Source organism: Anomalospiza imberbis, chromosome 17 (genome assembly GCF_031753505.1).
Source record: "Anomalospiza imberbis isolate Cuckoo-Finch-1a 21T00152 chromosome 17, ASM3175350v1, whole genome shotgun sequence".
Classification (NCBI taxonomy): domain Eukaryota; kingdom Metazoa; phylum Chordata; class Aves; order Passeriformes; family Viduidae; genus Anomalospiza; species Anomalospiza imberbis.
Window position 1 is genome coordinate 9473118 of NC_089697.1, and position 20992 is coordinate 9494109.

A 20992-nucleotide genomic window follows, 5' to 3' on the forward strand; every position below is an offset into this window, starting at 1 on the left:
ACAGAAGCCACAGCACACACAGCCTGTGCTGCTCCTTTGTCACTGTCCTGGTGTGACCCAGATTCACAGGGGATTTGTTTCCACTCTGGGGAATGAGACCAAACACGGCCAGGGAATGCAGAGGCCAGTCCACATTTGGGGAGGTTTTGTAGCACTGGCCTCACCCTGGGCTTTTATTTGCCCTGGATTGGCTCAGATGGACCATGTGTAACTTGTAGACTGATTTCTGCTGCTGGAGGAAATTGGGGCAGGTAAATGCAAACGAGAAAAAAAACAAAAACTGGGAAACAGTTTTCCCTCTAGGAAATAGGGCAAAGCTGCCTGAAAAAACAGCCTCTTGGTAAGTTCCCTAAGAAAGTCTGGAGCTCTTAATATTTTTATAACTTGTTTTATCCCTCTCGTAGGACAAGAAAAAGGGAAAATACGACCAGAATTTGCATGCAGTTGCTTGCAAAAGGAATAATTTGATGGTCTAAATTTAATTCTGTTCCTACACCCAGATCAGCTGCTGGAGCCTGGGAAATCCCTCTGGTCAGTGTGTATCTGGCAAGAGACATAAATCATCTCACATTTATCCTTTTAGGAACTGAAACTTCCTGGTATAAGCAAAAACTAGTATACAGATATTTATGAAACTGAATGAAAAAAGAAAGGGAGGGGAAAAAAAAGAAAGAAGACCTGCAAAATGAAAATTTTGAGGTCTGATTCATTCCGATGGAAACAAGTTGTATAGTTCCAGGTTTTCAGCTCGCTGAAGCCCCCTGTTATTTTTTTTTTCCTATGCAGAATGTAAAATCTTGTTGTCATGTTTTGGGATAGGAAAAAAATGATGTTATTTTTATGAGATTGAAAAAAATAAGAATCTTTCTGCCTTTCACTGTTAATGAGGCACAAAAGATAACAGACCTTCATAGTGCAAAACCCTCTGCTGTTCTGTACTCGGGGGTTTTCCCCCATCTCCTCCCTTTCCCCCTCGTCACTAATAGCCCTGTAAAAATGCACAGCACTTCACAAAGGCGGAGAGGAGATAACACAACACATTTGCAACTTGGGGCAAAGAGGAATTGGCGGCTCCGAAACTCCGCTAATGAGAGCAACCTTGCGCTTAGCGGGAATGTTAATCAATTAGACACACAGAGTATTAATGGTGTTCTTTTGCCTAATTAGATTAGCAAAACACGACTACAGCCACTTGGGTTTTTCCCCTCCAGCTCGCAGGGAGCATCACCCACCTGGCTGCGGGATGCTCCGGAGGGAGGCGATTCCCCGGGAGCAGCTGCACAGCCCCTCTGCCCACCCTGGGGACGGGCAGGAGAGCAGCCCAGCGGGGAGGTTTCTAGTTGTGCCCACAGTTTTTAAATGCCTGAGGCTGAAGGCAGAGGTTGAGCAGCTCTCGCTGTGCCCTGGGCAGCTCCCAGCGCCCGCAGAGCTGGAGCGCGCTGTCCCAGCGGAGCTCGGGGAGGAGCAGATGTTCTCCAGCCTTCGCAGCATTCTCCAGGAATCTAAAACCCAAGCGGGTGTTCCCAGCAGCCAGCCCACGTGGAGCTGCGGGGACCTCCAGGACAGCAAAATAACAGAGCTGCGGGAAAATGAGAGGAGCCTTATCTCCGAGGGAAAAGCATCGTAAGATGTAGAGCAAGACAAGAAGCCGATAAGGTGCCAGGAGCACTCACAAGTCCACTGACCTACAAAGTGTGAGATCTCTGAAAAACGCTGATAAATTGGGCCTTCATCAGTTTTCCTCCCGGTTATCTGATTTATGCAGATGCAGGTAACAACACTGCCGAGGGCCCAGCTCTCAGCACAGAGAAAATGAAAGACACTGCAGTGCCTTAATGAGGGAATATTCTTAGAGCAGATCCAACTGAAGTGTTAAAAGGATGGCACAAATGATCTTCCCAGATTGCTGGTGGGGAATTGGGAATTATCACATTTAAAAAAGAGAAAACTGGGGAAAAAGAGCTGAAATAAGGTTTTAAGATATTGTTAAAGAAAGATGAACCACACCTCAGAAAGGCCTCTGACTGGGTTTCTTTAGCAGCTTGGGCTGTCTCTCAGAAGCACAGGGAGCAGCAAATTTTTGAGCAGTTAGATGGACAGCCCTTGATGTTTAAAAACCAAAAATCCATCCTTTTTTTGGTGCATCAAGCTCAACCCTCCTGATTTTTTTTTTCCTTACAGAGTAAAACAAAGTGAAGTGTCTACATCTCCCAAGACAAATCCTCTGCCAATTCCTCCTTAGGAATGAAGACATGCAGAGACAACAAGCGTTTCATTTTTTCTATTAAAAATACTTTCATTGCTACTCTTTAGGTGGTAAGTGTACAGCTGGAATTGGCACAGGTTGCCCAGAGAAGCTGTGGCTGCCCCATCCCTGGAAGTGTCCAAGGCCAGGTTGGATGGGGTTTGGAGCACCCTGGGATAGTGGAAGGTGTCCCTGTCCATGGCAGAGGCGTGGAATTGATGATCTTTGAGATCCCTTCCAACCCAAACCATTCCATGGTTCCATGATTCCATGATTCTATGAACTACAGGGCAGATTTCATCTGCAATGCCATAGAGGCTCGGGAAGCTCAGCATTTTCTATTCTTCCCCCTGCTGAGGTGCAAGGCTTCATCTGTGATTTCATCAACTTTCAGAGCATTGCTCCACTTGGAACAGGTTTGTATTTTTAAACCAGAAAGCCAAAATAGTAAGAGATCACATTTTTCACATGAGTTTGAAGCAGGGCACATTAGTATGTTGAACACTCATGTCTGGAGCTACAGTTTCTATAGTTACTCGTGCATCAGTGTTTCACTGAACTAATGCAACATTCATTCTACAGCAGCTCTGCTTCCCCCTCACTAGAAGGAGAGGTTTGTAAGAGAATTTGTGGTGGGTTCCTCCCTTTGTGTGCATTTAGGTTTCTCAGGACTCTGTTAACTGACAGAGTGTTACTTGATAATGAAGCAGGCGAGATGTAACACCTCGGAAAATTCAAATTTAATGTGAGATTCATTCTTCTGTGTATCTCTAGGAAATTGGATGGCAGGTTCCTGGCTGGAGAAGACATGCAGCACCTCATTAGAAGGAGCAGAATGGTCTCATTTTCCTCTTCTAAAATTGTTGCTTGCAGGTCAATATGAAAACTTGAGGGAAGACAAGAAAATCCTGGCATTTATTCTGTTCCAGAGAAAATTATTTGGCAAGAGAAAATGCTAGCCCATTCTGCTTCCTCAAATTCCCTGGAACTGTGTGATGGAAAGCCAGCTCTGCTCCCTTGGCAGAGCCACAGCCACCCCTCACACCTCCTGGCCACCCTCAAATTTGCTGGCTTGAGGTTGCCCTGGCTGGTAAAACACACACATTTCCCTTAACCTACCACTCCTCTTTTTTTTTTTTTTCTGTTTGATTTTATATAGCAAGTTAGATAAATTATTAATTATGAGCCTGACACAGAGACCACTGGGCTCAGTATAAGGTTTACCATGGAGTTCCACCTGGGCCAGAGCACCCGGGGTTGCTCCTGTGCTCCAAACAAACATCCTTTTAACATCAGGAGAACCCAGTCAGGCTTGTCTCAGAGTGAGGTGAAAGGATTAGGCTAATAGCAACTCCAATTATAACATCTGAAGAAAGAAAATCAAAATATAAAAACTGCCCTTTGAATAACAGCTCAGAGCCCTCCATCCCAGCTTGGGAAGGGAACACTTCAAATAAGAATTTACCGGCTTTTGTAGAAATAATACAGCTGCTCTGTTTGAACCCTCACCTGTTGCACAGCCTTCTGCTTACAAATTGTACATTTTCCCTGGAATAATGCATCACTAGATACTACAGTTTTACTTTTGGACCTTATTTGGATCTCATAAAACGTATTTGTGGTTTTTGCTGTAGCAAAGCTGGAACCCAGTGCACTGGCTGGGTTTCTGTCCTCTCCATCAAGCACCAGGAACCCGCAGTCACCAGCACACGGAGCTGCTGGCCATGGCACCGTGCTCCATTGCCATCTAGTGGCACTTTCCCCAGTGCCACCTGGCCCTGCACAAAACCCTGACCCACGGCCACGAGCAGGGGCTGCCCCTTGGAAAAAGAGGGGCGTTCTTCCTTTTGCTGAAATCACATCATGCCAATCACGTTCTGTTTGCTTGGTTGGTGTTTCTTTTTCCTTCCTGTGTTATATGAAGCTAAGCATGGAAAGTGAATTGTTGGGGTTTGCTCCCGTTCCTGTGTGTGGCACGAGGCCAGGAGAGCTGCAGGGATGGGGCAGGGGAAGCCGAAGGATGCAGCTGCTGGGACAGGGAGGAACCGAGGCTCTCCTGCACAGCCAGGCGTAGGCGACACCGCGGCAGCAGAAGTAGAAGGCTTGGAGGCTCTGCAGAACCATCTGTGTGTCACTCAAAGCTTTTATTTACTGGCATTTTGAAACCTCCAGGAAGCTTCCAAACAAACTCCTCAGCAGAGAGGAACGGCTCATCGACTGCCTGGGATGTTGCTCACAATAAATAACATCCAGCCCCTGCTGCCTGCCCTCCCCCGGGCGCTCATTTGTTTCACTTCCCCGCGGCTCTGCTCAGCACCAAGCGCAGTTTGTTTGCATTCCCAATTCGCCCTCAGCAAACCACAGGTGACACCAACTTCTGACCTTTACTTACCCACAGCAGGGCTGGCACACACTCCATGGCTTCAACAGGGTCGGTCTGTGGATGAAGAAGGGAAATGATTCTTCTTCCCCAGCAACCACAAAGTTCTTTTTGCCTTCAAAAGCGACAATCCTCTGTCTCAGGAGGAAAGGCTAAGTCAGCATGAGACACCAACTCACAGGGCCTCGATGTCACCTGATGTCTGGACCTCCTGTAGCCATGAGGGGCTTTGTTAATGCTACAAATAAAGCACAAACCTGAGTTCTAACCTTCCTCCTCGAAGAAGCCACGATGGCCTTGCAGCAAATGGCACCATGGATACACTCCTGCCAAGAACTGCAGCTGGGGAAGGGTGACAAGTGATGAAAAACACACACACAAGTACCTGTGAAAGAGTGGTTGTATTTCTATGCTTTTATGGCAATATAATACTTTATATCAGACTGGGAAACATACGTCCAAATGTTTTAAATGACCTGTACACCTAAACAGCCTGGTTATGGAACAGGAATGCCATGTTGCTGCTTACTAAAATCCTTGAATTACCAGTCCCACAGCAACATAATAAATGCCCAGAATCCCAGGAGCTTTTGTTTAGCTCTGGAAACAACACCCTCAGGTAAAGCTCATTTTATAAACACTAAAATTGCATTTCAATATCCATATATATATCTATATATCCATATATATACATATACATATATATATATCCATATATGTGTGTGTGTGTGTATATATACACATACACCCATACATATATATATATATATATATATATATATATATATATATATAAAAAGAAAAACTTCTAACTTTCATAAATACATCATGGATAAAATAAGCTCCCAAAATACATTAATGCATTTCCTGATCTAAGATCCCTGCTTGTACCCCAAGTGTCTAAGCTGGGAAGGGCAAGGCCTGGAGACAGGCTCGTGTTTGCATGTGGCTCCAAACCCAGGTGAAGGTGTTGGGGCAGTGTTGGGGTTAAATCCTGCATCAGTGGGTCTAATCCTGCCTCCCTAGAAAAACAGGGCTCTCCTGCACACTGTGCCCCATCAAAGCTGCACCAGCTGTCCTTCCACAAGCAGCCAAAAGCCACCATCCATCTTGCCGTTATCACTTTTAGTTTTTCCAGCAGTTACTAGAGATAGAAACAGAATCATAGAATAGTTTGGGTTAAAGATCATTTTGTTTCAATCCCCTGCTGTGGGCACAGACATCTTCAGTTAAACAGGTTTGCTCAAAACTCCATCCAAGCTGGCACTGAGCACTTCCAGGGATGGGGCAGGGGGTGCACAGTCTGTCCCAGCACTCGACAGAGGCTAGGAAACAAGGGCTTTGGAAGCAGGGAGGTCACCCTCTGGCTTTGGTGGAAGGGGATCTGTGAATGGAAGAAGCTGCTTTCCTCCACTGACCTGAATATCAACTACACTCCCAGCAGCACCATCCCTGCCTGCAGCAGGAACACTCTGAGAGTCAGTCCTTTGTTAATGAAGGAAGCAAATGCCCATCCTGTGTCCATTTGTGAAAGCATAAATACACAAAATATACAAAAACATCTACAAAGTAATTGTGAGTCAGAGCTGGCACGAAGGAAGCGCCAGTTGTGCAGCTCAGTGATGCAGGTCCTGTCCTGTGAACATGGTTACACCAGGCAGGAGCTCCAGGGGGGCTCCAGGGACTCCAGGGGCTCCCTCTGCCTCCCCTGGGCATGCACCTGGACCATGTGGCTGTGCAAACACTGGCACACCAAGCACTAACCTGGCCTCATCTGCACTGAGAGGGAAGCCAGACTCACACAGGCCCCATTTCCACTTCTGCCCCTCAGAAAGGAGCTGATCAATATTGCAAGAGCACATTCAAAGGTCGTTTTGGGAATGCTGCCCTCTCTCCTTGCAAGCAGTCACAAGCCAGCATCCCCCTTCCACAAGGCAGACCCATCCCTCAGGCTACTGGTCTAGAGACAAACTGAATTCACTGCAGCCTTTCTGTTTACCCAAACCCACTGTCTTTAGAGAACAACCCAAGATGAACATTGCATAGATCTGTATCTCACATCTTCCCACTCCCAGCCAACAGCAAGAAGTTCGAGTTTTGCACAGTACATTACCAAAGGCATCACTTTTAAACAACACAAATAAAAAAACTGAAGTGTCACCACGGCGTAAACCCTGCAATGAGTGAGGCAGTGAGTGTACAGTGCTTGGCAGCTCTGGGAATGGCTGGCCGTAGTGTACTGATGGATTTGCTAATCAAATCTCCTCTCCCAGTAATAGGAACTTGCATAATGAGAGAAGCTGCTCCTGAACAGAGTGATTCTGTGTGCCATGGGAAGGAGGAGGACACTGCCAGGGCTGTCTGCTTTGCATGCAGCAGTTCAAGGGCCAGCTGACCTCTTTGCAGTGCGGACTGCAGAACAACAGTGCTCCTCCCCAGTTTGGAAATCCCAACAGTAGTTTTGCTACAGTTGGCTTTACAATTGAGATATTCAATACAGTCAGCCCAGATCCTCTGGTGGTTTAAACCTCACATGCTCCATTGGAGTTACCAGTGATTACTTCCACGAGTGGAGAATGTGGTCCTGGCTTGTCAGAGACACAGAATAAAGCTACAGTAGCCCTTTCTTTAAATAAAATTAAATAACTGCATGTGGCACCAGCACACAACCTTAAATGTGCTTCTGCTGTTAGGAAAATAGCAAAGCGCACCAGTGGTTACTTAAATTATTTATCTTCAACCAAAAAAAGAATAAAATTTTAAAATATTACTGTTGATTTAAAAACTCCTTGAGATACTGCATAATGTCTTCTCCTGGTATTTCTGAGGCTGAAAAAGTCACTTGCATGTGGACAGCACTATATATCCTCTTCAGCTGGCAGTGAAGGCTTGTGCTCCTGGAGGTCACTGGTGCCATTTTCGGATGCATCCAAGCTGCCTGGAGCTGACTCTGGAGGTGGGGGCTTGTAGAGTAAACAGGCCACTATAAAGAAGGTTGTCCCGAGGACCTGCAGCCATGGAGACACCCCATTACTGTCTGCTCTCCCCCAAAACCAGGAGCCCACCCCACATCTGCCATGAGCTTTGCTGACCAAGCTTTGGGGAGGAGGAGATGTTGGCCAGCCTGGGAAGCAGAGCAGCACACAGAACTAGAGGGGACAAAAATCTGAATTTAGCCAGTCCCATAGCAATGGGAATTTGGAAAAGTTCAGCCCCACACAGACACCTGGAGCACAGTGCTGCATGAGCCAACACTGCCTCAGCCTTTTGCTGGAAGGCTTTTGAAAACCTCTTTATCACAGCAGCTGCTAAACACTACTATCTAGGGCAAGGACTTGTTTGGAAGCAGTTAAAATTATGGTTTTGTGCTAATAAATAAAGCCCACAGCTCTAAGCTCTCTTATTTTCTAGCAGTGACTGGGGAATGGTTATTTACAGCCTGCCCACAATGCCATCTCTCACTCTCACTAATACACTGCACTTGGATATTTTACTCCATTTCTAGCAAAAATCACTTTTGTTGCTGTTGGAAGGGCATATTTCATATGGTGCAATAGAAGCTGTAATCCTAGAAAATAATGGGAATTTAACAGAATGATGTGTCTGGAGCACCATTACCTGATGAGAAGCAAACGGTGCTTTTGCCTTCCTTGAGAAATTTCTTGTGTGAAAATTTAATTTTGTCTGGAGGTGGGCCAGATCAGGGCAACCTAATTTTGTAAAATTCTTTCCCAGAGCAAAACGTTATGTCCTAAAAACCTGGCTGCTTTACCAGGGAGTGGAGTTAAGCAGCAGCATCACCTTGTAGACCAGTCCAGCGACGAGGGTGGATCGGCTCATGGCTGAGTTCTGGTAAATGTAGCAGGAGCCCTGCTCGCCACACTGGTCCTGCCAGAGCAGGCAGGATTTATCAATCATGGAGCCAAAGGCAATGGGGCCAGGGATGCCTCCTGTGGGCAGAGAGAGGGCACCTTCAGTTTGGGCAGCACCTTGCAGAAAAGCACCAAGTTCTGCTGATGTCATGATAATAATATAGAGTAAGGATAAGAGAACTCATTCTGCAGCATCCAGAGCCACCAGGTATCAAAAATATGCTGGATTTCAAGATCTGAGTGTCCAGCAGGTCTTTTGGGCATCCTGACCTACATGTTGCACAAGAGCCAAAAGACACTCACAGGAGCTTCAACATCTCTGCTCCTTTTCCTTAAAATAAGGGCACATTGCCGGGACATTGAACCTCTGTCACCTGTGACGTGTTACAGAACCCTCCACTGAGTTTGCAAATCACATGCAGAGGGAATTAGGCTGTCCTGGATGACAGCAAATGAAAGAAAGCATCCTCCTTTTCAGCAGTGTGTGTCCTACTCCCTTCTTCTCCAACCGGAGTGTTTTGGTGACTCTTGGTGACCACCAGACCATTGCGGTGTGCAAATTCCCTCTGCTCCATACCTAAGGTTCGTACCACAATCCACTGGATCCCGAGTGCAAAGGACCTTTGTCTGTCAGAGACACACCTGGGGAAGGAAAGGGGTTTGTTTAAAAATGCTGCCAGGCTGCACCTCCCTGCTTCACAGCTCCAGGTCCTCAAGCCCAGCACACCTGGGACCTCCATCCCTCTGGAGATTTCGGATCACCCCAGTGCAATGTCCCTCCACCCCTGCTGTAAATGTGTGTATCCCACATCAGAGGACAAAGCTCCCAATGCTGAAATTTCCTTCCCCAGCTAGACTGGGACAGGAACTAGTCCTGATGTCTCCAGGTTGCCACTAACTCAAGTGGTTCCCATCACACCTTTCCCATGCTTGATCCAGCAGGATAAAGCAGACAGGAGGATATTGAGGCTTCTTGCAGTGCTGGCAGAGGAGGAGGCCATCCTGTGCTTACCTCAGAGTGGCAGTCAGGGCAGGAATGCTGCTCAGGAAGGTGAAGAGGATGACCACGAACATGAAGCAGAGGAGCAAGGGCTTTTTGGCACAGGAGGAGGTACATTTCCCTGCCTCTGCTTTGCCAGAGCCAGGCAGGGGGGCTTTGTCAACACAGCTGCACTCTTGGTAGACCTGGGAAAGAAAGGCTGGTGGGGGCTCTGCCAAGGAGAGCGTGGTGACAGTCAAAGCTTTAAAAATAAGAAATTCAGGGAGGGCAGAAAGCAGCTGGTTAGACTCCCAGAATAAAGTAGAAATCAAGCTGCATTTTTGACACACCTCTGTTTACAAACAGGTCAATCAAGAAAGGGAAATTAACTCTGCCGGGCAGCTAAGTATCACCTCTACCCTCCCTAAGCCTTAGCCTGACTCCATGAGCAACATGCTGGAAGGATGAGGAGGTGTATCAGGTTCATTCAAGACCCAAAATGAGCATTAGGAGAGAAATCAGGGGCTTACCAAGCTCCCTGCATGCCTGGGTGATTTTCCATGGATTTCAGCACAGTTTGACCCAGAATGAGGCAAAGATGATTGGACACAACAAGAGAAGGAAAGCAGGGTGACCTCAGAGGACCTTCTGCCTTCATCTCACATGGTACCTGAGAGCATCCACCCTGCCCTGGCTGATTTTACACTGATTTACAGCAAAGCTCAAACCTTTTGCAGAGCCAGCCAAATCCCTCCAGAGATGTGCCACCACCCTGTTCATGCACAGTGCTTTCAGACCTACCTTCTTGCCATTCCTGAGGTTTACAGACACACTTTTGCAGCCAGCGTGGCAGGGGGAGTAGTACATGATGCCATCAGTTCCACAGACGGGGCTGTAGGTGTCCTGCAAACAGCCACACTGGGCATTGCAGGCTGCTGTCAGGTTGAGGTGCCCACCTGGCAAAGCACTGAGGGAAACACAGGAGCAGTCAGTGAGCAGCACTTTACAGGAGGACATGGGGAGAGGAAGGGACAGTGGGAGTTTTGATGGACCCCCAAGGAGCATAAAGCCAGGTTTGAAAAGGCTTTCATCCCACCAAATTTTAAACATGTCCTGGAGCTGTCTCTCCCCCAGCCACCAAGGGAGTTTAAGTGACCAGCTCTTAGGATGACACTTCCATTCAGAGAGGAGATTCCCACTTTTGGTCCAGTTTATCCCACTGGATAGAGATGGGGGCTGCTGCAAAGGCAGCTGAAGAGTGGAGTATCTCCCACTCTGGTGCTGCTGATCTGCCCTCCCTTATTAACTAGGGAGCCTCTTCCATAAACTTCATCTCACTGCAAAACTTAGGACATTTATTTTCTGTGTCTCACCCTCTGCCTGTAGGACCAACCAGACACCAACTTTCACCCCCAACACATTCACACATGACTGCCACCAGCACTGTGTGTTTGAGTTATCCTGTTCTGAGCAGAGCCCCTCAGGACGGACAGGCAGACAGACAGGGTGGTTGTTGTTACCTTCCATCATACATCTGGGTTACTCCTGCCATGGGCATGTTAGGGCAGTGGATAAAAAAAATGAATATGGCCAGCAGACTTGACACTGTGCAAAGCAAGCACAACTTGATGATTCCTGAGCAGCGTAGCTTAAATTTATTCACAAGGAATCCTCCCAGGAATGTGCCTCCCCCTCCGGCTGGCACGACCAGATAACCTGAAAAAGAAGAGGAAAAAACTCACAAGTGAGTTTAGAAATGTCAGCAAGGAGTTTGCAGGTTTGAATACATTAATTGCAGTGTGTTTTGCATATAAATGACTCCTTGCTTTCTGTGTGGCTTCTTGGTGGGAGTTCAGTGGATGTTGCTGTAGTGGGTAGTCCTCTCTAACAGTTCAGGTAATGTGGCATGAGCCTGTAACGGCAGCTTTTCCTACCCAGAGATCTTAAAACTGACTCTTTGTCAGAGGAGCACATCTTGAGTGCTGATGCTTGTTGGACACCATTCCTTGGTCTATTACAGCACTAAGGTGAGGATCCTCCCAGTTTCTGGATGCTGACAAAATATCCCCCCAGCTCTGACATCCCTCCTCAGAGGAAACGTTGAGCCAATGTTTCCTGGTGATGCACTAGGAGGAATTACAATTATTTTGCCTTCCTCTAGAGGGTAACAGATGGCTACAGAAGTGACACATTTCCTCCTGATGTCAGTAGATGCAGCTCTGGAAATGCACAGGGTGTAGGTGTGCTGATAGGAAATGATCCCATCTAACACTGAAGGGGATAACCAGTCCAAAATTAAACTGCAAAGCATCTGTCTCCATTCTAAACAAGCTAAAAGTGCTCTTTCTATTTGTTGGCAAAATGGGAAAACATTGCAAAAACATGCTTTCCTTACCAAAAAAGGTGGCAGCTTCAGAGGCACTTAAACTAAATTGAGACTCCAGGAATTTGGGTCCAAATGTGGACATCCCAGCAATCAGGGTCGCTTCAGTTGCTCCTGCTAAGCAGAGGAAGATGAAGGTGGGGTTCTTCAGAAGTAGCAGCACTGACCTGGGAAGGAGAAATATATTGGAATGGAATCACTGATTTCAGGCACATTTTAATTTCAGGTCTTCTAAGTCAGAAGGATCACATGTAAGATGAGGCAGCATCCCATCGTCCTGCAACTCTTTGAAAGGAAAAACACCAAAAGGAAGCTAATTGGGGTTTGAAGGAGCTTTTTCAGTCAGTGACACAGAGTGTATGTGTGTGATGGCACTCACTCTAAGGGCACCCACAACTTGATTTCAGCAGTAATTTTCCAACATTTAGGGTCAGGCTGAGTACTTTGTCTGTTTAAATGGGGCAATACTGAAAGGACATTTCTCCTCACCAAATCTCCATTATTTCAAGGTTTTATTAGTGCCTGTTGGCTGATATCTTGGGACTCCCAACTCAACCAAGAGCAAATTTGTGCTACATCCTCACATACACATGGTACTTGTGCACCCACACTCTCAGAACAATAACAAGCTCTGATAACCATAGATGTTTTGTAACTCAGGGGAAATACCAAGCAAGCCTTTCTACATGCAGGAAACACCTCCAAGACACCTGAAAAACGGAAAGCAATCTTTCTGCCACAGCCTAAGCCCAGTTTTACTTGAAGCTTAACGTATAAATTGAGTAACTCCATTTCACTTTGACCCACTGGGATTTAGGAGTGAGCTGCAGATATGCCTGAGAAATTGCCATGTGTCATTTATATGCAGATCCAGCAACAATTCCATCCCTGAGATGCAGAAAGGCCCTCAGGCACAGGAATGGTCTCAATTATCTCTCACTATCTCGGATATTGGACTAAAAGGACTGACATTGCTTTGCAGGGGATGTTTTGTAACCAGCTTCAAATTCTGCCCCATGACTTCCCCCTAGCCAAACCCAGGGCGGTGCCATGGGTTATCCCATTTCTGGGATGGGCACAAATCCTGCAAGAGCAATGCCATGGGATGCTCACTGAGCAGAAAGGCACAGTCACCACCTCCTGCTCTGGTGGAAATGTGAGATCAGAGAAAAGCTGCCTTGGTACAAGCAAGGGAGAGACATGCTGAGGCTCAGAGTCAGATTTATGCAACTTTACTCACATGAACAGGAGAATTTCATTATACCAAAAGAACAAAGAAGCTGAAAGACAGAAATACCACACATTCCTACACTTTGATTACAGGGGGCTTTACACTGCCTAGCTCTTGGGATTAGTTTAACATACTATTTTATTTTCCAGATCTTTTTGACTGTGCTTAATTTAGAAAGCATAAAGCCTAATATTTTAGTGAGAAAATGCTTGTGGATCTTGTGGCTGAGGCAGAAAACGGACAGTGCCTTCACCTTTTTACAGAGAAGAGTTACTCCCTGGCACTAGTGTGACTTTGTACCCTCTGCCCAAAAGTTACAGGCTGGACTTGCAAGTAGGAAAATGCAAAGGAGCTCCTTTCAGCACTAAGAATAAGGATTTACTCACTTTAATCTGTCTGAAGACAGAATATGTAGTTGCGAGGAGCTGTGGCACATAAAACCTTACCAAAGACAGCACAAACGTTTTTATTACATCAGTAGGACTTTGAACACAGCCAGAAATCACCTAACTCTTGAATAGCCTTGGCAGTACTCAGTTATTGCAGCCAAAAGGATTTCAGGAGCCCCAGCACTGCAGAGAAGTGCTAATTCCACCACCTAAAAAAGCTGACCCTCCAAGGCTTTACTGATCTGGGCACATATAGGAACTCTTTCTCACATAATGGCTCTCTGAGTAGGCTGGTACCACCTGCATGATCAGAGCCTGCTCCTCTGAGCATGGCGTGCCCAGAACACCCCAGATAAATGGATATTTCTGCAATATTACAGCATGTGAATGGGGGCTCTTCCAGCACAAAATGACACCCACTGTCACCAGCACCAAGGGAACAGAGGGCACCACGTGCATCCCACAGGAACATAAACCAACCTCCCTTTGTTTCATTTCATGGCTTTTCTAAGTCCCACCCTGCACCAGGAGTGATCAGTGTAATACTGACCACAGCTGCTGATGCTGAAGATCAGGGTTTGCCAGGGAGTGATCCTCACAAACTCCACCCTGCAGCTTGCAGGGACAAAGCCTCCTCTTGGTACAGCTCTACATGCCCTCCCTTTGAGTCCCTCTGCTCTGACAGGAGGGGTTACTCCATGAGAGCAATCATAGGGAAGCAGAGAAAGGGAAATGCTGTTTTATCAGGCCTTTTCAACCCAAGAGTTAATACAGAAGTGTCTCCAGGGCAGAGGATTAGGCTGTATGGTCTGCATTCCTGTAAGCTCCTGTTCTCAGGCAGCACTGTGCATGCAGCAACTCACGAACCTCACTTAGAAAGGACCTGATGGCATGGAACAGTATTTTATTTATCAGTATTTCTGCTTATCTTTGTGAGACTGTTACTGCCTGTACTGTGAGAAAATGTGTGGCACACAGTCCCTGACCAACACAAAAGGAACAGGGAGTGTCCTTCAGCCTCAGCCTCCAGCCTGGTCCACGTGTCCCCAAGAGCTGCCTGCACAGATGGGATCTCCTCTTTAATGCAAGTCTCCAGAGCAGAAAGCCTTGAAGGCACTTCCTTTTCCTTAATCAAAACCAGGGACCACAAAAGTCTGCTGGGTTCCTGCTTTCAAACCGCACTGAGGTCTGGACTGGTCTGAATTGCCTGATACAAGTTCCCTTTGGGTATTTGGTATTCAGGTGTGAAAGATGCTCCTGGAGGAGGATTGTCTCTGTTCCTGCTGTCAGACAGCAGAAACAGTGGGAGCTTTGCTCCAGACAAGCAAGAAAAGCATCAGCCACTGAATTTCGTCCCTCTCTGCTGCCCAGTTTGTGTTGGTTTTAGTCACAGACTTATCGTTATTTAAATGCGGTTTGAATTCAATTTCCGTGAGGAGAACGAGCCATGACCTCGGAAAATGGCACCCAGTCAAGAATGCCATTTAATAACAGCATTGAAATCTGTTCAATGTAATATTCCCCATAAAACTGCCTTAACCCCTGGTAAACTTCCTACGAAGTCTCCAAGAATTTCAGATGGGTGTGAGTTGTTGTGTTGACACAACACAGCTCAATTGGTGCTGAAAATTCCTGTTCTGAGCACCTGCTTCCATCCTCCTCTGCCAGCACAACAAAGACCACAGCTAATGCTCAGAAGTGATTGCTGGCAGCAGCCTGGGGTTTAGCAACATCTTTGCAGGGAGCAGCCATCACACATGGATAAAATCTCCTCCCTAAAAATGGTCCTGGAGAAATAATTAAAAAAAAAAAGAACATCCCCTTACTGACTGCAAGCTCCAAAAGGAATCAATATCCAGATATCTCTGCAACATCCAGAGCCTCCATGCCAGCTAACCCCAAGCAATAAATAAAGCAGCACCTCTCCCCCTGCCCTCCATTTCAATACAACTCAACATATTAAAAAAAACCCATAAAATATTTCAAAAATCCATAACAAAAAAATATAGTTAAAAGAACACATTTTATTTTGGCTCCTGCTTTGTTCCCATCACTGAGCCGAGCAACAGCTCAAGATTAAGCAAGTTGCTGTGTCACTGCCTTGCTAGAGAGATAAGAAGTAGTAATAGATAAAAGGTGGCTGGAAGATGTGAAGGCAAAAGGAAAAAAAAAAAAGGAAACCAAGAATAAAAGAGAAAGGGAACTGAAAGTTACTGTGTGGTATATTTTGTTCCCTGGGATTGGAATGGAGCTGTGAGGATCACAGGGCCTGTTTCATCTTGTTTCTCATTAAAAATGACAAAACAGGGATCTAACCCAAGTAAAAATAGAGGAAAGGAATAAAGCCCCGAGGGGCTGGGGAGGTGGAGCTGTTGGAAACACGCAACTGGGCCACGTGAGGCCAGGCAGAAGCAGACAGGCAGAAATAATGCTGCTGGGGAGAGGGAGGGAGCTGGCAATGCCTGGGCATCTCCCATCACCTAAAGCTTGGCATCAAGCCACTCTCAGCGAAACTCAGTGTGTGGCACAGGACTGCAGGTGGACACGAGCTTCTGAAAACCCAGATGGGACCAGCCACTTGTCGCCTGCTCCCCTGTGTGATCCTCAGCACCAGTTCCAGCTCAGCCTCCTTGCCAAGAGCTCCCAGACCTTGACAGGGTCAGGCACCTCCTCTGCAAGAAGTGTCATTGCTTGAAGAAGAGCACTTCTGAGCTGGCAGGGCTGAAGGAAGCTCAGCCTGGGCTCATTACTCTCCCTCCCCTCTGCACAGGGCTCCTTAACTTCTGTGTGGGGTGGTTTTCTCACCGAGGCAGATCTTTCACCGTTTTCCCAAAGTCTGGATCCGACGCTTTCTTGTGGCTCCCATCCTTTAGCTGATGAGCCTCTGACACCCTCATAACGATGTAGCGCTGGGATCCTGAAAATGAGAGGCAAAGGGAACGAGGAGCATGTCAGACACGGGGCGTGGATGCTTCTGCAGCCGTGGATTTGCAGGGGGAAAACGCAATGTGACATCCTCCCTCCACCAACAGCTGCAAGGGAGAAGCAGTAACAGAGGCAGATGGAAAGCCCAAGGGGTGAAATCCATTTAGGAATTACAATTTAAACACAGGAAGCTGTTCCTTTGCTCCCACATCCCCAGCTACACAGGTACAGGAGGATGGAAGCTCAAGGACGAGCGGGATCACCGGCAGTCCCAGCCCCAAACCCCGAGCCCAGGAGGAGCCCCGTACCTGGGAGGCGCTGGGGGTAGCCCAGGATGGGGATGGAGATGAGGAGGGAGGCGGCCCCGGCCCCCAGGAAGCCAATCCACCACGCCCCCACCCAGAGAGTGTTCTCGGGGGCCATGTCGATCCTGCAAGAAGCCAAGCCAAAGGGACACAAGGGAGAGAGGTGATGGTTGGATGGAGACGGAGCGGGGCAGCTCCGTGTGCCTCTCTCTGAGGCTGGCAGGGCTGGGGGGCCACGGGGGTGACAGCGAAGGACACTGAGTGATCTGGTGGGGATGCCATGTCCACCACCCCTCCTGCCTCAGCACAGCACTGCCTCACCAGAGCACAGCATGAGCCCAGGAAACCACACAATTTCATTCTCATTTAATCTCGGGTTTGCACGTTCACCTCACTGCTGCTTTTCAGCTGTGCTTTAAGGATTGCCAAGATCCTTGTTCCACCCCAAAAACACCCTTTGCAAGAAAACTGATGGAAATAACTAATTTCTTCCCCTGGAAACCCATTCCCCCTTTTTAATCCATTTATCTGGTCAAGTAAATGGTGTCCCTGCCTAAGGCAGAGGGGTTGGAACCAGATGATCACTAAGGTCCCTTCCAACCCAAAGCATTCAGTGATTCTACAATCTACCAAAGAACCTGTAAGGAAAGAAGAATAAATCACAAATATTACAAAGCAAGGGGGGACTGAGCATCCTGGTGGGATGACTGGGAGGGCGAGCAGCACCGCTGGGAGCACTACCTCATCAGGGAACTCATTCAAAAAATTCACCTGCTGCTCGCAGCCTCATTAGCACAGGCAGTGCAGCGTGAGGAAGGATTTAAGCTGACAGGTTTGTCAGCAATTTCCCTTCAGCAGCAGCGCTAATGCAAACCACCCTTCCAGCCTCCTTGCCTGCAGACACACCACCCAACACCCCAGGCACACTTCCACCCAGCCACCAGCTCATTGCTCCAGATCATTGGTATTATTTTGTTCTACCCCAAAGGAAACACAGAGCAGAAAGGGAAAGGAACAAGATTTTTTTTAACAACTTACTCTCTGCCAATTTCAGTATAAATATTTAGAAACATTCCTCCTACCAGATAACCCGCTGCAGGCCCAAGGATTGCAGCAGTGTAGAAAACAGCTGAAAGGGAAAACAAGTCGTGTTAGACAACATCAGCCAGGGATCCCCAACCCGATTCCCTCCTGGATGCGAGGATGCTCAGCCTCTGCCTGCCTCATGCCCTTCCCCCTAAACCACCAAGACACAAACCCAGATCGTTCCAACAAGTTTTCCTCTCATGCTTCTGTTCCAGGGAAGCTTTTGCATCCAACCTGGGAAGTTTTATAGTATGGGGCAGGTAAAACTGGTTCAGAATTAAACCATATTTAGCAGGGATGCAGCTGATCCCACTGCCACATCATTGCCACAGCAATGAGCAGCAGGATTCTCTCCCCACTGACAACACGAAATGTCTACACTAAATACAGCACCACTGGCACTTATTTCAGTTTGCTGTTTAAACCATGAAACATGGAAAGATCAACTTGCTGATGATCTCCTTGTGATCTCCTCCCACACTACACAGCCTTCTGATACAGCGTGGGCAGACTGACACATTTTGAAATTGGTAAAAGAACACCCTTTTGGCACTTTCACCAACAGGACTCTTTAAGTGTTAGGCAGCTGCTGAGTGACCAGTGATACAGAGGAGTGAGCTGCGCCTGTTCTCTTGGCTGTGCTTTGCACCAGCAGTAGCTGAGCAGCCCAGTGACCATTCCTGCTGTGCTGAGGCCTGAAGGGATGATGATCTAAAGATTTAGATTAGATATAAATGATGGTGATAAAACACTGGCACAGGCTGCCCAAACAGGTGGTGGATATTCCATCCCTTGACTCATTCAAGGTCAGACTGGATGGGTCTCTGAGCTACCTGATCGAGTTGAAGGTGTCCCTTCTCGTTGGACTAGATGACCTTTCAAGGTCCTTTTGCCCAAATCATGCTGTGATTCTATGCCCCCTTGCACGGATGGGGGTATGGCCTCATGGCTGTCTGCCAGTGATGCTAATGCCACATGGGTTGGCCCCATGCCAGGAGCAGGAGGCACTCCCCACCTACAAGGCACGAGCTGCAGGAGGAAAAACACCCAACCGAGCTCACAATTTTCCTCCTGATAAATAATGAAAACCTCCCCAACAGCTGCCACGTCCCTCTGAGTTCCACCTCGCCCCTCAACGGGAACAAAAGGCTGAGCAGTGTCGGGCGAGGTGCTCCCAGTGTGGCCTGGGGACCATGGCCTCTCCTTCCCACCACCCTGCTGCTAAAGGGCTGGAGCTGCCCCTCAGCCCCACTCACCAATGTACACGGGCGAGTAGTTGGTCTTGACGTTTTCATCTAAGTAGGTGACGCCGAGCGTGTAGAGCGGCGTGGCTCCCATCCCGTGCAGGAACTGCCCCAGCATGAAGACAAACCTGTAGCCAGAGAGGCTGGAGGCAGCCTGGGAGCAGGGCAGGCTCTGGTTCCCCCCGCAGACGCCCAGCTGGGCTGCCGAGCGCGCCTCGTACTGCCCCGTGGTGAAGTGGGGCAGGGCGAAAAGCAGGGAGCCCAAGCCCATGACCAGCACCCCCCAGCCCAGCCAGCGGGGCTTGTGGCCGTTCCCCCCAAAGTAGCTGACGAAGGTCAGGCAGACGCAGGCCGCGATGTCGTAGGAGCTGGCGATCAGCCCGCTCTGGTAGCTGCGCAGGTCGAAGCGGCGCTCGATGGAGGTGATGACGGTGTTGATGAAGCCGTTCACGGTCATGCCCTGCAGGAAGGAGGCCACGCAGAGGAAGAACAAGACCCCTTTGGATGTGTTGCAGAGCTGCAAGCAGCCGGGGGTGAACCCCCCCCAGCCGCAGGCCAGTTCCTCCCCTTCAGCAGACACGTATTTGATCCCTTCCTCGAACGGCGTCTCCTCCTGTGCCGGGCTGGGCGTGCAGAGGGGCTCGGCGCAGGAGCCCGAGGGGCTGGGAGCCCCCGAGGATGCGATGCCATTGCTCAGGGAGGTGTTGCAGCCATCGCCCCCGCTCACTGCACCCAACGTCCGGCCGGCCTCGCCGGGATGAGGGCACGCGCAGGAGAAGTCGAGGGGCTGAGTGAAACAAAAGCCATTTTCTCTGGTGGAGTTCCGGGGCATTGCCATGAACGGGAATGCAGAGTCCAGTGGCAGACTGAGGTGGGCTGGTGGCCAGGGTGGCTTTGTGGGGCAGCGAGGACCAGCCTGTCCAGAAGATGCAATTTGCAGCAGTTACTTCAGTAGGGAGATGGTGAAAGTCTGAGCCAAGACCATTCTGATCTGTGCAAGGAGAATTTTTACATGCCTTTATATAAAACCATGCTCAAACCCCTCAAATAAACCCCTCAAATATTCTTCTTCCCCCCCTCCTTTTTTTTTTTTTCTTTTAATAAGTATAAGCATTTCACTGTGCAGTTCACCTGGTCACGTGCCTTCCACCATGGGATGTCTTGGTATGTCAGGTGTCAGGGCATCACCAACATTACAGAAAAGAGCAAAACATTCAAGAGCCTTAAAAGAAAAGCATCTCTAAGGCAGTGTCCCCATTGACTGAAGCCCCTTATCCCTCCTCTGATAAAGACCCAGTGAGACCCTCACAATCTCCATCCCCCTTTTTCCCTCTGCAGAGAACAGCCCACACAGCTACAAGTTTCCCACTGCTACAAGTCCTTTGGTCTCTCTTTCACACTCTGCCAATAACAGTTTATAATTATCCTGAAAAGTTTCCACAGTCAGATTGATTTTATTCCAAGCCCTCAGATCTGTTTACAACTATTCAGTAAAATCCTTTCTATAACTAATTAGACTACATGCCATTTCAGAGCAGGCTGGAGGGCAGAGGCAGCTGACTCTAACCTGATTACCAATGCAGACTGCCTTCTTTCACCCTGTTCCTGTGCATTGCATCACCTGACCCTGCCAGCAACCAAGAGTATTTTTCCTTAAATACCTTGGCTCAACGTTAAATGATGAAAATAAGGTTCTCCCTTGAATACTGGTTTTAAATATGCAAAAAATGCTAAGCGAGAACTGTTTAATTAGAGAGTACCCCCAAAGCATCCTGTATTTCTCAATAATTTTGCCAATATCTGTTCAAGAGGCTCCCACAAAAATGCTCCCCCTGAGATGACAGCCTCATCAGCATGGAAGAGGGAAAAAGGGCATTTTTTTCCCTGATAAAATGAGCTATGTTCAGATGGCTGTAACCTGGGAATACTGCAGCCTTTGGTGAAGACTTTAAT

General features: G+C 48.0%; 1 protein-coding gene and 1 long non-coding RNA gene across 2 annotated transcripts; both read right to left on the minus strand.

Moving 5' to 3' along the window:
• Window positions 1–5007: 5007 nt before the first annotated feature.
• Window positions 5008–6283, minus strand: LOC137484449 (uncharacterized). Its single transcript, XR_011004868.1, has 2 exons — window positions 5366–6283; window positions 5008–5297 (listed from the first exon to the last, which is right to left on the minus strand). It is a non-coding gene; the product is annotated as an uncharacterized lncRNA (long non-coding RNA).
• Window positions 6284–7146: 863 nt separating this feature from the next.
• On the minus strand, window positions 7147–20015 carry SLCO4A1 (solute carrier organic anion transporter family member 4A1). Its single transcript, XM_068207932.1, has 11 exons — window positions 19052–20015; window positions 17748–17838; window positions 16713–16834; window positions 16285–16396; window positions 11872–12026; window positions 10997–11192; window positions 10278–10443; window positions 9510–9682; window positions 9075–9139; window positions 8427–8575; window positions 7147–7633 (listed from the first exon to the last, which is right to left on the minus strand). The coding sequence occupies exons 1-11, from the start codon at window positions 19875–19877 to the stop codon at window positions 7484–7486; spliced, it is 2205 nt and encodes a 734-aa protein (XP_068064033.1). The 5' UTR covers window positions 19878–20015; the 3' UTR covers window positions 7147–7483.
• Between the last annotated feature and the right edge of the window lie 977 nt (window positions 20016–20992).